At 40.5% G+C, this 19,699-nt stretch overlaps 1 protein-coding gene across 4 annotated transcripts in view; it reads right to left on the reverse strand.

Annotated features, from left to right (window-relative positions):
* SMAP1 (small ArfGAP 1) overlaps positions 1-19,699 on the reverse strand; it is a 150,558-nt gene that overhangs the window by 59,722 nt on the left and 71,137 nt on the right. For 3 of the 4 annotated variants that reach the window (XR_014326791.1, XM_082855787.1, XM_082855789.1), the window contains 3 exons: positions 14,175-14,250; positions 6,334-6,414; positions 1,823-1,903 (listed from right to left, as the gene is read on the reverse strand). Coding sequence is in view for 3 of the 4 variants with exons in the window: in XM_082855787.1 (XP_082711913.1) it covers positions 1,823-1,903; positions 6,334-6,414; positions 14,175-14,250 (238 nt within the window). In the remaining variant the exon portion in view is untranslated. The remainder of the gene's footprint in view (positions 1-1,822; positions 1,904-6,333; positions 6,415-14,174; positions 14,251-19,699) is intronic. The other variant, XM_082855788.1, reaches the window with a different exon arrangement.

The raw sequence follows: 19,699 nt of genomic DNA on the forward strand, positions 1-19,699 counted from the left end.
GAGCAGAATTAAAGCTATTTAAGTAATCAGGCTATAATTACCAACTTAATCACTCTTTTTAAAAAGTTTTATAATACTTAACATCTAAATTTAATTTGGTGAAAGGTAAGAATCTAATTCAGTAAACAATCGTTAAAACAGTTAGTGATAGTCAAAAAAACTAACTTTAACTGAAAAGTACTTCAAAAAATATCTCAAAGAATTCCACTTAGCAAGTCTTCAGTATTTAACAAATTATTCAGAAATAAATTGCAGTTTATTGTTCTGCATGACCTTGGGATCAAAACATTAACAGGAATTATGAGATGGAAAACATCAACAAATCAATGTACATGTATTTATCCTAAACATCTGATACACACAAGAAACTGTCAGAAATACAAAGAAACCTAAGACTTATTAGTCCCCACCTGATTGATACCTAATCTCAGGAAACAGAACATAAACATGGATGCATCTGTGTTAGACAAAGAAATTTACCTAACAATACAATTAAACAATAATATGAGGCAGGAAGTAATAAAGTCAAATGTAGGACAATGTCACCAGAACTTTGAGGAAGGGAGAGAGCCTATGAGGTTGGGGTGTTAGAGGGGCTGGATGGATGAGGAGGAACGAGTAAGCCTAGATAAGAGGTGCGGAGAGCAAAGGACATCCTTGGCCAGGCAGCTCAGTGCCCAGAGGGATGGCGAGTGTGCTCAGGGGGCAAGACGCAAGTCTGCCCGGTATGAAGGACGGGGGGCGACTGCTAGGAGGGGGGTCAAGGGGCAGATGGTGGACGTGTTTGGTTGCTACATAAAGGACTAAGGAGCCTTGGGATACTCAGCACATCTTAAATGCAGAAGGCATGTTTATAACTCTCTGAAGGTAGAGACTGTTCTAATCAACATGATGGGAGAAGAACCAGTAAATACTGACTCGCACACTTTAAATGGATGCACTTTGTAGTATGTAACTGATGCCTCCATAAAGTTGATTATTAAAATTTCAACAGTTAAAATCAAGGATGCTCCCTTTACTGACAAGTCCCTTACTGTGCTTCCATTCTTGTATGAGGAAATGCGTTCAAGCCAAGCCACCATGATTATTTAACCAAGCGCTTGACAGAAATCTAATGTTCTCTCTACCTCTAGTAGGCCTCATCACTTCTATCCTGCTTATCACTGCAAAATAATCTTCCAGTAGAACCCTTCTGAATTAAATGCTGCCCACAGCCTTTCCTTCAAAAAAGAATCAATCTGGACCTTAAGGTCGCCTACAATTTGAGCTCAATCTACCATTCTGGTCTTATTTTTCACTACTTTCTATACACAGACATAGATCTTTCTTCAAACTCCGCTACTCATTTATTTTTCTAAAACATACTTTGTCTATTTCCAGTTTCCATGTCCTCAACATTCTCTCCACAGGATACACTCCTACCTCACACTTTAATCCTTCCTACCTACACTTCAAACCCCAGCTCAAGTGCTACCTTCAGCATGGAGTCTTTTCTGAAGGTCCCTGCAGGTATGTCTCCGCATCCTCTCAACTTTCGCTGAAGTCTGATCGTGCATGAAGCTCAAACCACCACTTCTTCATGTCAGGAATAATACTTGCCCTTGAGGAACTCACATGAATCTATACCCACACATACGTAGCCGATTACAAATCATACAGGACAAGCCAGACGGACATGCTTAGCACACAGTGTTCATGCCACAAACACTTGTTGAAAGAATGATTATTTGCATATCATGAATATCCCAAAAGTCATTCATATATAACTATACAAATAAGGTCGTAATCTTTGTAGTTTAAAAAAAAGAAGAAGAAATTTTACCTTTTCAGTTGTAAGAGGTTTTGCAGGCTTTTCTGGCTCCTTTTCTCTCTTTTTCTCTTCCTTTTTTTTTTCTTTTTCTTTCTAAAACATAGCCGAAAGTTTTGATAAGTTTACTTTTTAAAATATGTTAGCTCTTAACACATTTTTATTTTATTAGTTTGAGTCATCATTTGAAAAGGGTACAAATAAATATTCAATGATGACAATATCCAGTGATACTGAGATGTAAAAGTAAGCACAGCAAATTCATACTCTCATTGAGTATGTTGATAACACAATAAAGAATAACTTTTCTAAAAAAGAAATACAGAAGTGAGACAATTTAGAACTTCTTTGATATTTTAGAGTTTGTTTTAAAGAAATGAGACCTCTATTCAATAAATTCTCACTGCATCTTTACATAAGGTCAGGCTTTCTAACAGCAACCATAAAGCTGAAATCTGAATACAAAGAAAAAGCAAACTAACTGATGGAACAGAATTCTTTATCACACAGATGAAGACCAATTACAACATGTAAACATGAGGAGAAAAGGGTAAAAACACTTTAATTTTTTAAAATAACACAAAACCTTTTCAGTCTGTTACCACAGCGTTGTGATTTTTAAAAGTGCAAATACAATAATTTTCTCATGAAAAGAATGTTGGAGATAGTGCTTGGGGACCAGAGCCAGCTGACTAGTTGGCATATTTAATCCAACCCAGTCTAGATAAACTATAATGGTATTATAATGTTCACAATTTCCAAGAAGGTTGAAATAAGATATAATAATAAAAACTTAAGGTCCATAAAGATGCCAAAAAAAGGAAAATGAAGTAAAGATCAAACAAAGAGCATTCATAAGGCACGCAGAGGGAAAAGATGCCTAGAAACCTAGAACTGGGTGATACTGCAACTGAGTGCTGACCTAGTTTCCTGGCAGCAAACACGAAAGATAAACTGGTGAACCTAGAAAAGGCAGAATAATAAACACATGAAACTTCGTCAAAATGCCTAGAGGTCGCATTTGCACCTGTGCCTTTAAAAGGGCGTTTGACACCACCTCTCTCAAGAGTAGAATTTTTGCTATTTGTAAATCAAGAAAGCCAACACCGGCAATTCCTAGGCCACAATGTAAGAGATATAATTAAAGGTCCTATGGGCCAGGCACTGTGATAAGCACCTTATTGCTAACTTAATTTTTACAGTGATGTCTGGGGAAAAAGTCATTATTGTCATTTTACAAATGGAGAAACAAAATCTCAGGAAAGTAACACACAGAGCTTATCGTAGTAGGGCCGAGGGGCTGTGGGGCCCAGACTGTCGAGCGTCGGTGCTCCCTGCCGCCCAGCGGAGGGCTGCTGTCTATGCAGTTTTTCTTCCCCATGGGGACAGCTAACGCTTACTGGGCCCTTCCCATGTGCCAGACACCATGTGACTCATTTAAATCCTCACAACAACCGTATGCGGTAAGCAGTATCACTGCCACTGTGTAAGTGAAGAATAAACAAGATGTGCAAAAATCCTTCATATGTTGCAAAATGCTTTCCAGATATTAGTCAAGTTTAGGGAGGAAGGCAATGTGGCTGACCATTCTCACTACTATGCTAGGGATGAACGGTTCTGTAACTGCTCAGAGCTCTCAGTTATTTCTCAAGGAAGTCACCGTCATGAGATGGGGGAGAAGCCAGTCTTTCTAATCGCTATGATTGCTGGGCACATCTGAAATCACCAACAATAAAATAAATTAGTTAGCTATGTTTAACAGAGGGAGATGCTCTTGAACACTGGAATTTCACCTGTCAAAATATGGCTGTAATCTACTGATGCCAGCAGCGGTTTTAGAACACAGGCTTTGAAGTAACGTTAAAAACATGGGCTCTAGGGCTTCCCTGGTGGCGCAGTGGTTGAGAGTCCGCCTGCCGATGCAAGGGACACAGGTTCGTGCCCCGGTCCGGGAAGATCCCACATGCCGCGGAGCGGCTGGGCCCGTGAGCCATGGCCGCTGAGCCTGCGCATCCGGAGCCTGTGCTCCGCAACGGGAGAGGCCACAGTGGTGAGAGGCCCATGTACCGCAGAAAAAAAAAAAAAAAAAAAAACATGGGCTGTAAACGCAGATCATACAGTTTGACCAACAGATGACCCCCATCTTTAGACTCAAAAGCTGCTGAAAGATCAGAGTACTGTGAGAAGCTAAGTTGCTTTAAACTATTTTCTCATCAAGAATAAAACACAGTGGTGTTTGGTACTGTAAAACAGTAGTTCCTGAAACTTGGTTACTATATATCCAAATGATATAGTGAAACAGGAGACCTCCCGCAAAAGAAAACTGTAATGAATGTTCACGTCCTACAAGACAGAGAGAAGTACATCTTGGGTTCATTATAATCAAACTACACTTGAGTGATTTAATTAAAGATACAGTCTCTAAAATTTTTTATGCACTCTTATCTTAAAAAGTTGGGAGCATATATACTCTACCACATGTACATATGTATTTATAAAGCACATATAGCACTATATTATACATTACAAAACATACATAAAAATAGAAATTTTAAAAGGGTAAGAAAAAGAAAGCACGAAAAGACATTCTAGTGGACTCTCCTGTGGGGCTCCCCAGTGTCTACATGCTATCAGGCACGATGATTAGTGCTCAGCTGGATCAGACCCCTGCTTTCTAGGACCTGGCGGCAGGCACCACACAGCACAGACACGGAAACTGAGGGCTTCCACCCTCTGGACCAGGTGTCGCTGCCATCCTTCCACCTCCTCGTGGCCACCTCCACCCTCCTGTGGTACTTCTTCCCTGGGCCTGCCTGCTGACCTCTGACCCCTACAACACTCTGACCTCTAAAGCCTGTTCACCTCCAACCATGCCCTTCTTGCTCCAAACTGTCCCCCACTGTCCCGGGGACCTCCCCTTGCTCTGCTAACTCTTCAGTGCACCCAGCTTTCCACTCTCATGGCTCTCCCCGGGCTGCCACCCCCTCCCCCCTTCTCCGACCCGGATCTCTCCTCCGGCCTATGGACCTGTGCATCCAAGCCCTGACCAGATACCCAGACGTCCCGCCGTCACCTCACACGCAACACACCCAGCGTTTAGTCCCGCCCTCCCTGCTCTCTCCTCATACCCGCTCAGCCCGGATCCCTTCTCACCGGGCAGCGCTGTCATCTACTGAGGTGCTCGGGCCCGAAGCCGGGAGCCATCCAGGCTCCCAAAGCGCCTCCCCAGCCCATTGATCACAAACCCCACAGGCTCGACCTTCTCGAGATCTCTGACAGCTGCGCTCGCCCTTTCACTCCCTCTGTCTCCACTTTAGCACCCCGCCCACCATTTATTCATGGACTAGCGCAACAGGTCCTCAAGCCTTTCCGCACCCATCCGCACGAAGTTGGCTCTCCGGAGACAGTGAAGCAGAGTGCTATGACCTGAAAATCCGATCTGGATACTCCTTCTGCCCCTGAAACTCATCAAAGTGCCAGGGCCTTCAGGACGAAGGCCAAACACGCCAGCAGGCTCACAGGAAGCCTCCTCTCCGCTTCTCTCCCCGGCCCACGCGTGTCCCAGCCACGCCCTTCTCCCCACAAATCCCCAGTCACCCCGCCCTGCCCACGGGCTTTTCTCCACAAGATGCTTTCTCTGCTTGCACTGTGCCCTAGTCCTCACAGCTAATGTTTATGAAGAGTGTAAGTCGCATCAGAAGGACGCCTGCTGCGCTCAGAGCAGCACCGTGAGCGCACGGCAATCGCAGCACACGTTCTGCCGCGCTAGAAACCTCTGTAAAGTTCTCCGTTTTCCTCTGTTAGATGGAAGCTGCTCCAGGGCAGGGAGACACACCTTGTTTACCTTTGTATCCCCCGTGTCAAGCACACCATTTATCAAGGAGGAGACACAGAAACAGTGTGAGTTGAAAGGATGTCTCAAACTAATTCACTAAGGTCAGGATGAGAACAACAAAAAGATACACAGTCAAAAAAATTTAAAACCTTCAAATATTGGTAGGCATGACTTTACACATCCATAATGGTAGTACCGTGCACCCTAACCACCCCTATCCCACACACACTCCAACAATCATCACTGATGATTCTACACTCCTACGTTTTATCTATGTGATGGATACTATTGTTTAAAAAAAGAAACTTGACATTAACTTTCTTCAAGTGCTTATAATAACAGAAAGAAAACATTTTTAACCAAAAACCTTCCAAATAAATCAAAGAATTCAAGAGCAGCTACAGAAAAGCTCCTTTAAGCATAAGGTGGTAATGGAAACAACAAAAAACTAATTGCTTATTAAATGCTGAGATATATCTACGGTAACAATAAATTAGTCATTCTGAAATTAAATGCAGATTAAAACCCTGTGATCCTACCTGTGGCATAGAAGAGTATTCTTGTTGTATTTAACATTCTTAATACTGGCGACCGTTCAAGACATAAACAACTATTACAGCATCCCAAACGATGGCACATTTACCACCGAGTGCTATGGAACGAGGCTATAGCTAGAACACTACTACCATACCTCCAATTTGTTCTTCTCAACAGCAGCTTGTAGAGAAGGAGAGGATACCAAAGGCTGAAGAGGAGCATCAGAGGAGGAAATCTGTGGAACGCAGATGGAAAGTCAGGAGAAAAAAACAAAAAGAAGACAATCAGAATTACAGGCACAGGAAAGAAACACACACTCGTGTATTTCAGAGATACAGAAGCACTCAGAAGTATGTTAAATGAAAATAATGCATCAAGAGAAAAGTCTTGCTTTCTAAATGCTTCCATGTGGAATTTCTATAAGTAAAAGTACTTACTACAGAAGAGTGTACGATTTAAAATGGATTTCACTATGACATAAATATAAAATGCACTCAGACAAGATCATCCCCCTGCAAAGTACGTGAAGAACAACTAAGCGTCACTGGTGGTTCCCTTTCCATCAGCGCTACTGCCAAGGTGCTCATGCTCTGAAGCGAAGACACACCGTTCCAAGTGGCCGGAGAGCACGAGCGAGTTCTCGTTCTTACCGTAACTGCTTCAAGAATGGAAAATAACACAGAGCTGAAACAGTAAAAGTCAACTCAAGTTTTAATCAACTGTTTAAGAAAACAGAAAGAAGGATGGGAGAAAAAAGAGTGGATTAATGGAGCATAACAGCTGAGCAGCAGACAAGACTTATCGTGAAGCCACTCCTACTCTTCCTTAAGCTCCGTGCACACACACACCATCTCCAGGGCTGCCCTGGCTGAATTACCCCAAAGCACTATGAGACAGTTACATATGCAGCAAAGGCAATTTATACATGGAGACAATTTCGTCTAAAAGCCTTTTCACACATCTTCCTACCCAATTCCTACATGCGTGGTTCATCACTTTAAAGTAAGCGTTATCTTCCTGCCCTCTTTACTGCCAAAATATAACTGAAATACGTTTACAAAATACGTAGTAGATCTTTGGAGCCATAAAACTGACATCTCTATATTGCCCTACCATACCAACAGTGCCTACGAGGAATCTTTAAAAATAAAAGGTGCGATTATAGAAAGGTCATTATGATGTCAAAATAACAGTGTGAGATGACAAGTCCTCATTCGAATCTGCTTGTTACTGAGTTAGTTACAGCTGCAATTCTTGACTCACAACCCAAGCCCATAATCTTTAGGGGCGTTTTCCCCTGGCACACTGTTAGCTCTGCTAAAAGTATGCAAACTAGCCATTCAGTAACTACTGACTGAAATTACACATAGAAGAAAATATTAAAAAAGACAAACTGTGCCTTAAAGCGCAGCTTCAAAGCTGGTTTATCCCACTGGACATTTACTTGCTAGAGCTATGTAGAAAACAAGAGATTAGAAAAAGCACATAAAATCACTTAAGATAATAACCTGTATCATAAAGACCATTTTTGCCCAAATTCATGTAAAAGCTGAACATAAAAATGTAAGAGAGGAACAGGGACACTTAATATGTCGAGTGTTACTAAGTCAACATAATTCCCTGTAAAAGTGCTTGTTCTCCTCTCCAGAGGATGATAAACTGATTTGGCCACTTTTAAAATTCAGAAGGAGCAACATAAGACTATTCAATAAATATCAGTCATTTAACAAAGCATTTTAATGCAAAAATAAAAAAGCATTAATACTAAGTTCCAGCTAGGAAAAAACAGAGATGCTTGTTCAGTAGGGAACACATCTGAAAAGTCAATGGACAAATCCACAGGTGAATGTGAACAGACTGGTGTACCCATAAATCAAACTACTATCAGCCAATAAAAAAGGGATGGTCTAATAGTACACATGAAATCAGGGGTGAATTTCAGAAACATGCTGAAAGAACCCAGACATCAAAGAGTAAACAGGGTATGATACCATTTATATGAAGCTCCAGCAGACACAGGTACAATCTACCGTGATAAAGAGCAGATCAGCGGCTACCTGGGCCAGGGGTGGGAGGCCAGGGGCACAAAGCGACCTTCTGGAGTGAAGGAAAGGGTCTACGTGCCAATCGACTGTGGTCGTGCTTACATAGAGTATTTATTTTCCGAAACTCATTGAACTATAACTTAAACTGTCTGCCTTGTATTGTATGTAAATTCTACCTCAGTAACACTGATTTTTTAAAAAGTCGATGAGCGGGGTAAGCCCCATCATGCGAGCAAGGAATGAAGAACTAGAGTCTACACGTCTTGCTTCAGCTGGAAGCAAGAGACACGACAGAACAGAGAGATGGGGGAGAAGCAAAAGGCAGGTGGGGGGAGGAAAGAAAAAAACGCAGAGGCAAGAAAAACCAGGCGCCTGTGTGTTCCTTCCAAATCTCTACAAGTGCTGCCCACCACCCCTGCACTGACCACCAGCAGGGACCCGCCGGCCTCCAGCGCCTGGATGAGCACTCCTCACGGGTCGCCTTGGCCAGGTCTTGCTCTTCTACAAACTGTGACGATAGCAGATGCAAAGGTGATCAGCACCTAGCCCTACTTAGGAGGCTTCAACAGTTCACACACATTATACAAGGCCAGAGTCTAAACCCCTTAACCAGACCTCAGGTCCTCTGCCTGTCCCCGCCTTCCCTGACCTGCGACCAGGCATCTAGCCACACGCGACTCCTCTGGTGCCAGCGCTCCAGTCTCTGCCCCAGCCTCCAGGGGTCTCGGCTCCTGCTGCTTCCTCTGCGGGAAGCACCCATGCTCCCAGCGGGTCCCACCCGTCCTGACATGGCCTCCTCCAGGAAGTGTCCCTTCATCCTCCAGTCTCCTACAACGCTTCCCTCTGGCAGACATGATCATGTGATGTCCAGTACAGAGGCGATTCGTTATCGGTATTCTTCATTCATCTGAAGTTCTCTGAGACAGACGCTGTTTCTCTTCTGTTCACCATCTCCAGCATGTGACATTCAACAGGTCTCAATAAATTTTTTCAATTGACGAAAAGGAAACAGGAGGATGAGAGCATCTCAGAGGCACGCAAGAGGAGGCCCCACATCAGCAGTTCTCACTGTCCTCTGAAAGGGCACTGGCTTGCTCACGCACTTCTCTGAAATCTCATGTAAGTTATCTATTGGGGTGGCCAAAAGATTTGTTCAGTTTTTTCTGCAAGATGGCTCTAGTAGCACTTAGCTGTCTTTAACTTCATTCAAAACAATTTTGTTAGATTGTACTGTGACAGCTGTCACATCAGTGTGCATTTAAAAAAACATCAAAATTGGTGAACTTTTGCGTAACCATTTTAATACTGAAGATGGAAGAAAAAAAGCATCCTTTCGGCACATTATGCTTTATTATTTCAAGAAAGGTGAAAACGCAACTGAAACACAAAAAAAGATTTGTGCAGTGTATGGAGAAGGTGCTGTGACTGACTGAACATGTCAAAAAAGTGGTTTGTGAAATTTCATGCTGGAGATTTCTCGCTGGACGATGCTCCACGGTTGGGTGGACCAGTTGAAGTTGACAGCAATCAAATCGAGACATTAATTGAGAACAACCAACATTACACCAAGCGGGAGACAGCCGACATACTCAAAATATCCAAATCAAGCGTCGAAAATCATCTGCACCAGCTTGGTTATGTTCATCGCTTTGATGCTTGGGTTCCACGTGTTAATGGAAGAAAACCTTCTTGACCATATTTCTGTGTGCCATTCCCTAATGAAAATGTTCCATTTTTAAAACAAATTGTGATGGGCGATAAAAAGTGGATACTGTACAATAATGTGGAACGGAAGAGAGCGTGGGGCAAGGGAAATGAACCACCAATAACCACATCAAAGGCCGGTCTTCATCCAAAGAAGGTGATGTTGTGTATATGGTGGGATTGGAAGGGAGTCCTCTATTATGAGCTCCTTCCGGAAAATCAAAAGGTTAATTCCAACGGCTCCCAATGAGACCAACTGAAAGCAGCACTCAATGAAAAGCGTCCAGAATTAGCCAACACAAAACGCATAATCTTCCACCAGGATAACACAAGACCACGTCTCTTTGATGACCAGGCAAAAACTGTTACAGCTTGGCTAGGAAGTTCTGATTCATCCACTGTATTCACCAGACATTGAACCTTCGGATTTCCATTTATTTCAGTCTTTACAAAATTCTCTTAATGGAAAAAATCAATTCCCTGGAAGACTGTAAAAGGCATCTGGAACAGTTCTTTGCTCAAAAAGCTAAAAAGTTTTGGGAAGATGGAATTATGAAGTTGCCTGAAAAATGGCAGAAGGTAGTGGAACAGAAGGGTGAATACGTTGTTCAATAAAGTTCTTGGTGAAAATGAAAAATGTGTCTTTTACTTTTACTTAAAAACTGAAGGCACTTTTGGCCAACCCAATACACTCATTGTCAAATTCAGAATTTATTTTGTAACTAGATGATAATTCCATTTCACTGGATTCCAGTACTTTTATAGAGAGAGGGGACAAGACTTTGACCTTGAAAATGGCGCTGGCAAAGGCAATCGTCATGCTTTACTGTCCCTCTATTCCCCACCCTGCTCTCCCCCACCCCCAGCCATGAGAGAACACGAAGTGGGAACTCAGTAAAGATCTCCTGCGGGAATAGGAGCTAACATCCTCCCTTCAATTATTCTTAAGACCAGAGGTTCTTCTCTAGGCCACCACCGAAGAAACTCCCAGAGTAATCCAAGTGCACAAACGCACCTACTGCAGAAGGAAAACTGACCTGGTAAAACAGGTTTCCAACTACCACGTTCCAGGATAAGGTGAAAAAGTATCAAGTATTCTAAATATACCAGTACAATTAGTTGAAGGTGGTAAGGCAAAATGCTCATCTATCTTTTCAAGAAAAGATCACATTATTTTCTTGATGATTTTTTCTTTTTACTCTCTCACCCTTTTTGACAGAATAATGTTATATAATAAAAATCTGGTGCTTCAAAATGCTGAAAAATACCTTATGGATTAACTGTAAGCAATACATCACTTCAAACCCATTTTGGAAATTCTTGAATATATTTTCCAAGTGAAGATTTGATCACGGCAGTTCTCAAATGGGCTGTCTCATGACCTTTCAATACACTGTGAAGCTTTACTTTTTCAGGAGTTGAGAAATCATTTAAAAAATATAGTTTCCAAAGCAAATTACCTTCCATGGTATGTGTTAGGTACAAAAGCTGAAAATACATTTACTGAACTAAAGTCATACAAAAGAAACCATCGATTAAACGCATCAGTAGGAGAGTTAAAAGACTTTTTGACAAGCTTAACTCAGTAACCATAGCCACCAGATATGTAGAAGAAGCCTGAATTTTAATATGCTAACTTTAAAATCATTGGATAAGTCACTAAGAAATGCAGAATTCTGGAGAAATTTCAAATAGAAGTCCTATAACTGCCACATCAGTCGCCTGGCAGCCCATAATTTAAAAAGGGCTGACTGAAATGTGGCAGTATTAATCCGACAGAACTCAAGTCAGTGGTGCCAATGAGATACAGCCTCTGGGCGGCATGTGAGCCCGGCGGTTTCTAGCCCCACCCTCCCCTGCGCTTGGGCCCCTTTGCTCCTGCCCCCCTCCCTCCCCGCCAGGCGCTCCTCCCAGGAGCTCCTATGTGTTAAGCGCTCCTGTGCCAGGCACGCAACAGAAATGCAGCGGGCCCTACCTTACTTAACTCCCATAAGAATACTGTCAAAAGTGGATGCCGTGATCATCCCTATTCCACAGAAGAGGAAACTAAAACTGTAACAAGAAGCAGTAACAACAGCAACAAAAGCCCAACTTGAAACTGCTATTTCAGGGTAATCTTAAATCACCACCTGATCATTCATCGTCTAAGTTTCTCATCCCTATCAGGAAGGACATCTTAAAATTTATTGCAATTCACACTGTCTTAAAATTATTGCTCATTTATATTAATGAATTATATAATCACCAGTTAACTGTAAACAGAGCTTAATGAAATTACTAGTGCTAGCTCTTTTATTATAATACAGTACAGAAACATTGTTTCCACAATTTCTAAGTTGAAATAACGGATTTAATTTTACTTTTGTTGTGCTAAATACTAGTCTTTATACATATATAGATACACACATATAAAACAAAATAAGTGAAAGTTTTCCTGTTTTTAAACTTTTATATAATACTCAATTATATGGCAACTGATTGGAATAGTAATTTCATGTGAAATTCAGACTGGAGAATTAAAACCTTTGTGTGATGCAAACTCAAGCATGTACTCAAACTGCATTCAAGAGGTTACTTGTGAGGGATGAGAAGTGGCAAAGGAGGCAAGAAATATGTAAGATAAACTGAAACAAGAACAAGTGAGTGCTCATTTTAAAGCTACCAACTCCCAGCAACTATTAGCTGTTTTTCCAAGACAAAACTGAGCCAGTCAGGGGTAAGGATTAAATAGTTAGGGTTACCTATACATTTTCCTGGTGCAACAGATTTTCTTTTTGATGATTATAATAGCAAATGAATCACGTGAGGATGGAAGTATGTGGTGGGGGAAGCGAGGGGGTGGTGGGGAGGGAAAGAAGAGGCGGGGGAGAGGGGAGAAGAGGAAGAGCGAGGGGGGAGAGGGGAACAGAGAAAAGTTGCTGCTGGAAAAGGGCAAACAACATGGCAGAGCTCAACCTCATCTGCTCGATACCTGCTAGATCTCCTAAGAACTCACCTGATCAGTGTTGCCAGCTGTGCTGCACCACTACTTACGGGGAGTGAGGGGCGGACAGACAGGACAATTTCTGTACTCAGTTTTTCAAATGTCCCCTATCACTCATTCATTAAGGCATACCAAGGAGGGCAGACTCATTCTGCGTCCCCATGGCGGGAGAATTCTAAGGTAGCCACCAAAATTCCCACCCCTGGTTTACACACCCTGTATTTTAAAATGATTTCTTAGAATTTCATATGAAAATATATTACTTATGCTTTAAAGTTTGTCCTTTTTCCCCCACAATGCTGTAAGTAAACTTAATTTCATGGATGTGATAAGCATCACTCTCAATATTGTCAATTTTTACTGATTTTTCAAGAGATTTCCTCTCCTACACCCACTGTAAATGCAGCCTAAACTCTATCAAGGGTAACTTTGCTCCAAAATATACATTAATCATACTTTAAATATTGTTTTAAAAGATTTTTTTTAATGGTCAGAGACCATGTATTACAATATCCTTACTTTGTTAGTAGTTGGTTGAATTTTTTAGTATACTGCTTCTCCATATGGACTGAAAAGGAAAACCAGCTTATATGCAAAATGAGAGGAAATTATTGTCTCTAAATTGCGTGACAGATGAATTAGCCACACAATTAACTGGCTTATAGCTTTATTATTAATCTAGGAATCAAAGACTTAAAAAATGACTGCAGCCCTAAAGATAATTAGCCTTAAACAGCATTTAACTGGGCTAGGAAAATTTAATCAGAAAGAAAAACTTAAAAAGGATCAGTGATATAACATATTTGGATCACTACAGTAAGGTCTCAACTATTACTTGATAATACTTGATAATAACCAATGAAAATGCCATGTTTTAATAAACTTATATCTGGACAGATCCACCAAAGCCCTTAAAAGAAGACAGATTTTCCTTTTTTGTTCATTTCCCGAATCTAGTAAAAACAATTATCTCTCCTCCATTTTTCAATTAGTGACTTGATCTTTTTGCAAATTTCATAAAATTAATTAAATGCCATTTAAGCAGTTATCAGACTCTTACATAGAATATGCTCCTTTCTGAATCAAGGGTCCTGCTTTGTGAAAGCTCATTAACATTATGTGACAAAAACTTCCAATATTCAAATTTTTAAATATGTAACTAACACATTTTCACAATAAATAAACAGAGCTGTATCGTATGTTAAAAGTTCCAGATCTACTCAACAAGCATCAATTGGCAATAGAGATGAAGATTTTACTTACATTTGTAATAGCTATAGCATTTTTATCGTAGTATTTCTTCTTTTCATATTTATCTCTGATGAAAAATTCCACTGCTCTGAAAACAGATAACTTAAGGAAAAGCATGAGTTCAGTGACATGTACACTCCCCTTTATTCATTCGTCTCCACAAAGCCTGGACTTTAAATTCAATTTTCCTACTCTCCGGGCTGTATTTTACTCACACACTATTTCTGCAACTAAATGCTGCAACCTACTTTTCTTTCTGCCAAAGAATCTATCTCTTTCAGGAAATTTTCCCCACTCAACCCGATTCTAAAAAGAAAAGTAACCACATTTCTCAATTCCACCACGCTCCACAGCCCTCTACCCTGACTCAGCTCTAAATTCACTTAATGTTCATTTTGGATGCTCAGTGTAAGTAAAGAAACTAACGCCCATGCAGTAACCACAGCGCACCAGACACTGTGTGCTGTCCATAGTTTTTTTCTGTTTTATTTATTTATTTTTTTGGCTGTGTTGGGTCTTCGTTGCTGCATGCAGGCTTTCTCTAGTTGCAGCAAGCGGGGGTTTCTCTTCATTGTGGAGAACGGGCTCTAGGTGCGTGGGCTTCAGTAGCTGTGGCGCACGGGCTTAACTGCTCCACGGCATGTGGGATCTTCCCGGACCAGGGCTCAAACCCGTGTCCCCTGCATTGGCAGGTGGATTCTTAACCACTGTGCCCAGGGAAGTCCCTGTCCATAGTTTTTTCCTTTAATCCTTCCTCAACACAGTAATGTGCATATTATAATTTCCACATCATAGATGAAGAATCAGCAACTTGGAAAGACTAAACAATTGTGATTTCAATACTTATGTCCCTTCCACCATACATGGCTGCCTCTGATTGTATCAGAGAAGATTCTCTGTATATTAGAAAAACGGTGGCTATTTCTTTTCCTGCAAAGGTTCTAGATACGGAGAAGTCAAGAAGCTAAAACCAAGGTGAGAACTATTCAATTTTCTGAAGTTGGGGGGACCAGCCCTACCTGTTGATAGATGAGTCATTTCTAGTGGGATCCAATAGCCCTGAATTATCTTACAGAGATGACTTCTCTTAGCAGTCCAACAACCATGGCTTTACCATATTCTACTAAAATGGAACTTCTTCCATCAGGGATTTGTGACTTTTTAATTTTTTAGTACCATGAACCTCTTTGATAGTCAAGTAAAGCCTGTGGAGATAGTGCTTTTAAATGCATAAAATAGTATAAATTGGGCACTGACTTAATAAAAACAAATAAAAGCCTTAAAAAAAGGGACTTCCCTGGTGGTGCAGTGGTTACGAATCCGCCTGCCAATGCAGGGGGACACGGGTTCAAACCCTGCTCCGGGAAGATCCCACATGCCACGGAGCAACTAAGCCCGTGCGCCATAACTACTGAGCCTGTGCTCTAGAGCCCCTGAGCCACAACTACTGAGCCCACGTGCCACAACTACTGAAGCCAGCACGCCTAGAGCCCGTGCTCCGCAACAAGAGAAGCCACCGCAATGAGAAGCCCACACACAACGAAGAGTAGCCCCCGCTCGCCACAACTAGAGAAAGCTCACGTATAGCAACGAAGACCCAACGCAGCCAAAATATAAATTAATTTTTTTAAAAAGAATGCACTTAAAAAAAAAAACCTTAAAAAAATAAATGCATAAAATAAAATACATAGAATTACAAAGGAAATGAATTACACTGAAATACAATCTCTCTGTGGATCCCCAGGTTAAGACATCCTGTTCAAAGAAAAGTTTCCTGAAGCAGTAAAACAATATATTTTCAGTCAAGAGCTCCTTATTAGAAATTAATAAAAGCTCTTTAAATTGACAGTTGAGGCCATAGGTAATAGAAAGAGTTGACAGACAACTATACAGTGGGTATTAAAAGAAAGCACTCCAAGGGGGCCAGGGAGGGCAAGTAAGACAGAAAATCTAAACGTTCAATTTATTAAGTAAGCTGAATAATCGAAAGCCATTTTTAAAGATGGATTTTTATAAATTGAGTATGTGAAAGGTACTTTATCTCCTTTTGTCCTCGTAAACTATGAGGTAGGTGCCATTTTACAACTAAAACCAGGCACAGAAAGTTTAAGAAGTTCTCTGGGATTCTACAGTACAAGGAAGGGAGAGTTGTGATGATTCGAAACCAGAATGTCTGACTTCCACTTTTTTCAGAATGTTACTGGTCATCACAAGTTCATTTGTGAATCAGTCATTTATTTCTGCTAATGATAACAAATGCTTTCAAATCTAGAGAAGAAGGTCAAATGTGGAGAGTGCCTTTTATTTTCAAGGTAGCCTTGGAGACCCTTTCAAGTGAAAGGCCCCAGAGCTGTCAGAGGCTGATTATTTATTTAGATATGTGAACATTTTGGCAGCCAGTACCAAAAAATTACCAAAACACCCCAAGATTTTCATAAAATGCAAGAATGTTATTTATTCCAACTATTTCACATGTAAATAAGCTAAATGTTAAGTTCGCACATGACTGTAAATCCATGTTCAATATTACATTATTCTAGTTTTCTAACAGGAAAAAACGAAACAATCAAAAAGAGAGGCCCCTTGGATGAGGTGTGTGAATGTGGTGTATTGAGCAACTTTCACTGCAGAGACAACTATTTACCACCACAACAGGGAAGAGAAAATAGAATTTACTTAGACTGATGTCATTTCCACTCTAGATGATAGGAAATATGTTTACTGTTTTTAAAAACTGTATACTATTTTAAAAACAGTAATTATATTTATTTCTAGATATAAATATTACATATAATATGCATATAGTTATTTCTTAACTAAGAAAATTTTGGAAATCTAAATTCTTTATTTTTTTAAATTTATTTATTTATATATTTTTGGCTGTGTTGGGTCTTCACTTCGGTACAAGGGCTTCCTCTAGTTGTGGCAAGTGGGGGCCACTCTTCATCACGGTGTGCAGGCCTCTCACTATCGCGGCCTCTCTTGTTGCGGAGCACAGGCTCCAGATGCGCAGGCTCAGTAGTTGTGGCTCACGGGCCTAGTTGCTCCGCGGCATGTGGGATCTTCCCAGACCAGGGCTCAAACCTGTGTCCCCTGCATTGGCAGGTGGATTCTCAACCACTGTGCCAGCAGGGAAGCCCCTAAATTCTTAAAGTATAATTTTTATGTTTAAATATCTGGGAGGTGAACAACACTGATATTTTTTCTCCTTAAAGATAGAAACAACAGTCTATTTTGGATATTGTTTAAAGTGTACTACATATTTTTTTAATATTTATTCATTTATTTTGGCTGCACTGGGTCTTAGTTGCAGCATGCAGGATCTTAGTTGTGGCATGTGGACTCTTAGTTGCGGCATGCATGTGGGATCCAGTTCCCGGACCAGAGATCGAACCCGGGTCCCCTGCATTGGGAGCACAGAGTCTTAGCCACTGGACCACCAGGGAAGTCCCTCAAGTGTAGTACATATTAAAGCCTGGAAAGATTTTAATACTCTCATTTATGAAATGTTTATGACAAAGGAAAGATTGTTGTTTATGACCAAAATTTAGTTTTAGGAAACTAATCATTAAGATTAAAAATAAAGTATATAAAATAATTTAACCACCACTGTAAAACTAAAATATTGAAAACTATGATGGTTTTATAAATATCGATTTGAAAAAGGCAAACATTTTAAGTATACAATCTTTTGGAGTGAAAAACAATACTAACATCTGATGAAATGATATGTTGTGTGAATTTTCAGAAATGACAGATATCCGTGAAATCTTAATTTATACTTAGTGTATTTTAAATAAATAATTCAAATATAGCTGAGTCTGGTTACTGTTTATGATATTAAAAAAGAAACCCTATCAGAAATTATCTAAGCAGTAAGTAATTTTAAAAACTTAATATGAGATGAAAGCTGATCTGTTTTTCAAGGACATAAAAAAATTAAAGCATCAAGATAGGACAATGTACTAGGATATTCCTCATTATTAACATAAAACATTGCTTTTTAAAAAACAAAGCACACCACAAAGTGAACTTTTAAAACTCAGTGGAGTCACCTGAGAAGAACTGTGATTCAGGGAACATGCCACATCCTTGGATGCTCTCAGGCCCTACATGGCCTCTTAGGCCAAGAATGTATCACATGGTCCTCATGTATTTTTGTAAAACTTCCCAAAAGCAAGCCAATTCTTCACTGTTAATTCACCTAAAGAAACGCTGATTTATTCCCGGGGTCAGCAAACTTTTTCTTAAAGGGCCATAAAGCAAATATTTTAGGTTCTGTGGGTCAGCTGGTCTATGCTGCAACTACTCACTTCTGCATTTGTAGCTCCAAAGTAGCCACAGAAAACTGATAAATGGATGGGTATGGATATGTTCTAATAAAACTTTATTTACAAAAACAGGAGTTGGCTCATGGGCCTGTAGTCGCTGATGCTTGAATTCTATTCCAACTCTAGTGGGCCAAGAACAGCCCAGTTGGATTTATAGAGGATCTCTGTGTCTGCAAACTGCCACTGTAGACAATGTAAGGGATTTTCAAGGGAAATCTGACAATAATTTTGCATTATATGCTGACTATAGCACTAATTCTCAAGGAAGATGGTCTCCAATGCATACCCTCATTTCTGGTACCAGTAGTGAAAATGACAATAATACTCCATACCTTACCAAGTTGTTGACGGTTTTGTGGATAATATAGATAAAGCCCTCAGCATAGTACCTAACAAACAGTAAGCATAAATGAAGTTAGCTTTTATTTTTGTATAACTTGGTGTCAGTTTCCTCACCTTTAAAATGGCGATAACACCAAGACTCACCTCGCAGGATTAAACACGCTAGCTAGTGTGTGGAAAGACCTAAGAGCAGTGGGGGACAGAGTGACTACTGTTTAACCCTCAGCTCTTATTATCAATCGTCATGCTCTGACAGGCAGCTCTTTTAAACACAGGGCCCACAGCAGAGGCGGAAACAGAAAACTGCTAAGCCAAGGCTAAGATGGCGTGCCTATCATCAACTTTAAACAGATGAGCAAATGAGAAGCAGCAACAAAAGAACAATAAATTTGAAGATCAGGGAATACTTATCTTCATTTTCCAGCATCCAGCTGCCATTTGAGACAAAAGGACTTATTACTGACAGAGATCAATAATACAACTCCTCCCCCACAAAAAGAAATAGAACAGTAATATTTTCAGCAAATCAAGGTAAGGAATATACCAACGACAACGCAAGTTTAGGTGGCTGATTTGGGACTTAGTACACAAACAACGAAATACCCCAGAATACCCCCCACGCCTTTGGTCACAAAACACTCAGCACGGCACCCTTCACTGTCCCAATCCTCAAAACTAACAGACAGCAAGCACTACAGAAGTCCAGAAAAATGTTCACATCACTATGTGTTTTATCTTTTCACATGTATTTATTTGTATTTTAAGATTTTTCCTTTCTTTAAAGATGCCACTTAAAATACAAATTAATATCTATTCCCAAGAACAAAATGTTCCAGTTCCAGACACACAACACGGATAGCAGTA

This window comes from Leucopleurus acutus (assembly GCF_964270905.1).
Source record: "Leucopleurus acutus genome assembly, chromosome: 15".
Lineage (NCBI taxonomy): Eukaryota > Metazoa > Chordata > Mammalia > Artiodactyla > Delphinidae > Leucopleurus > Leucopleurus acutus.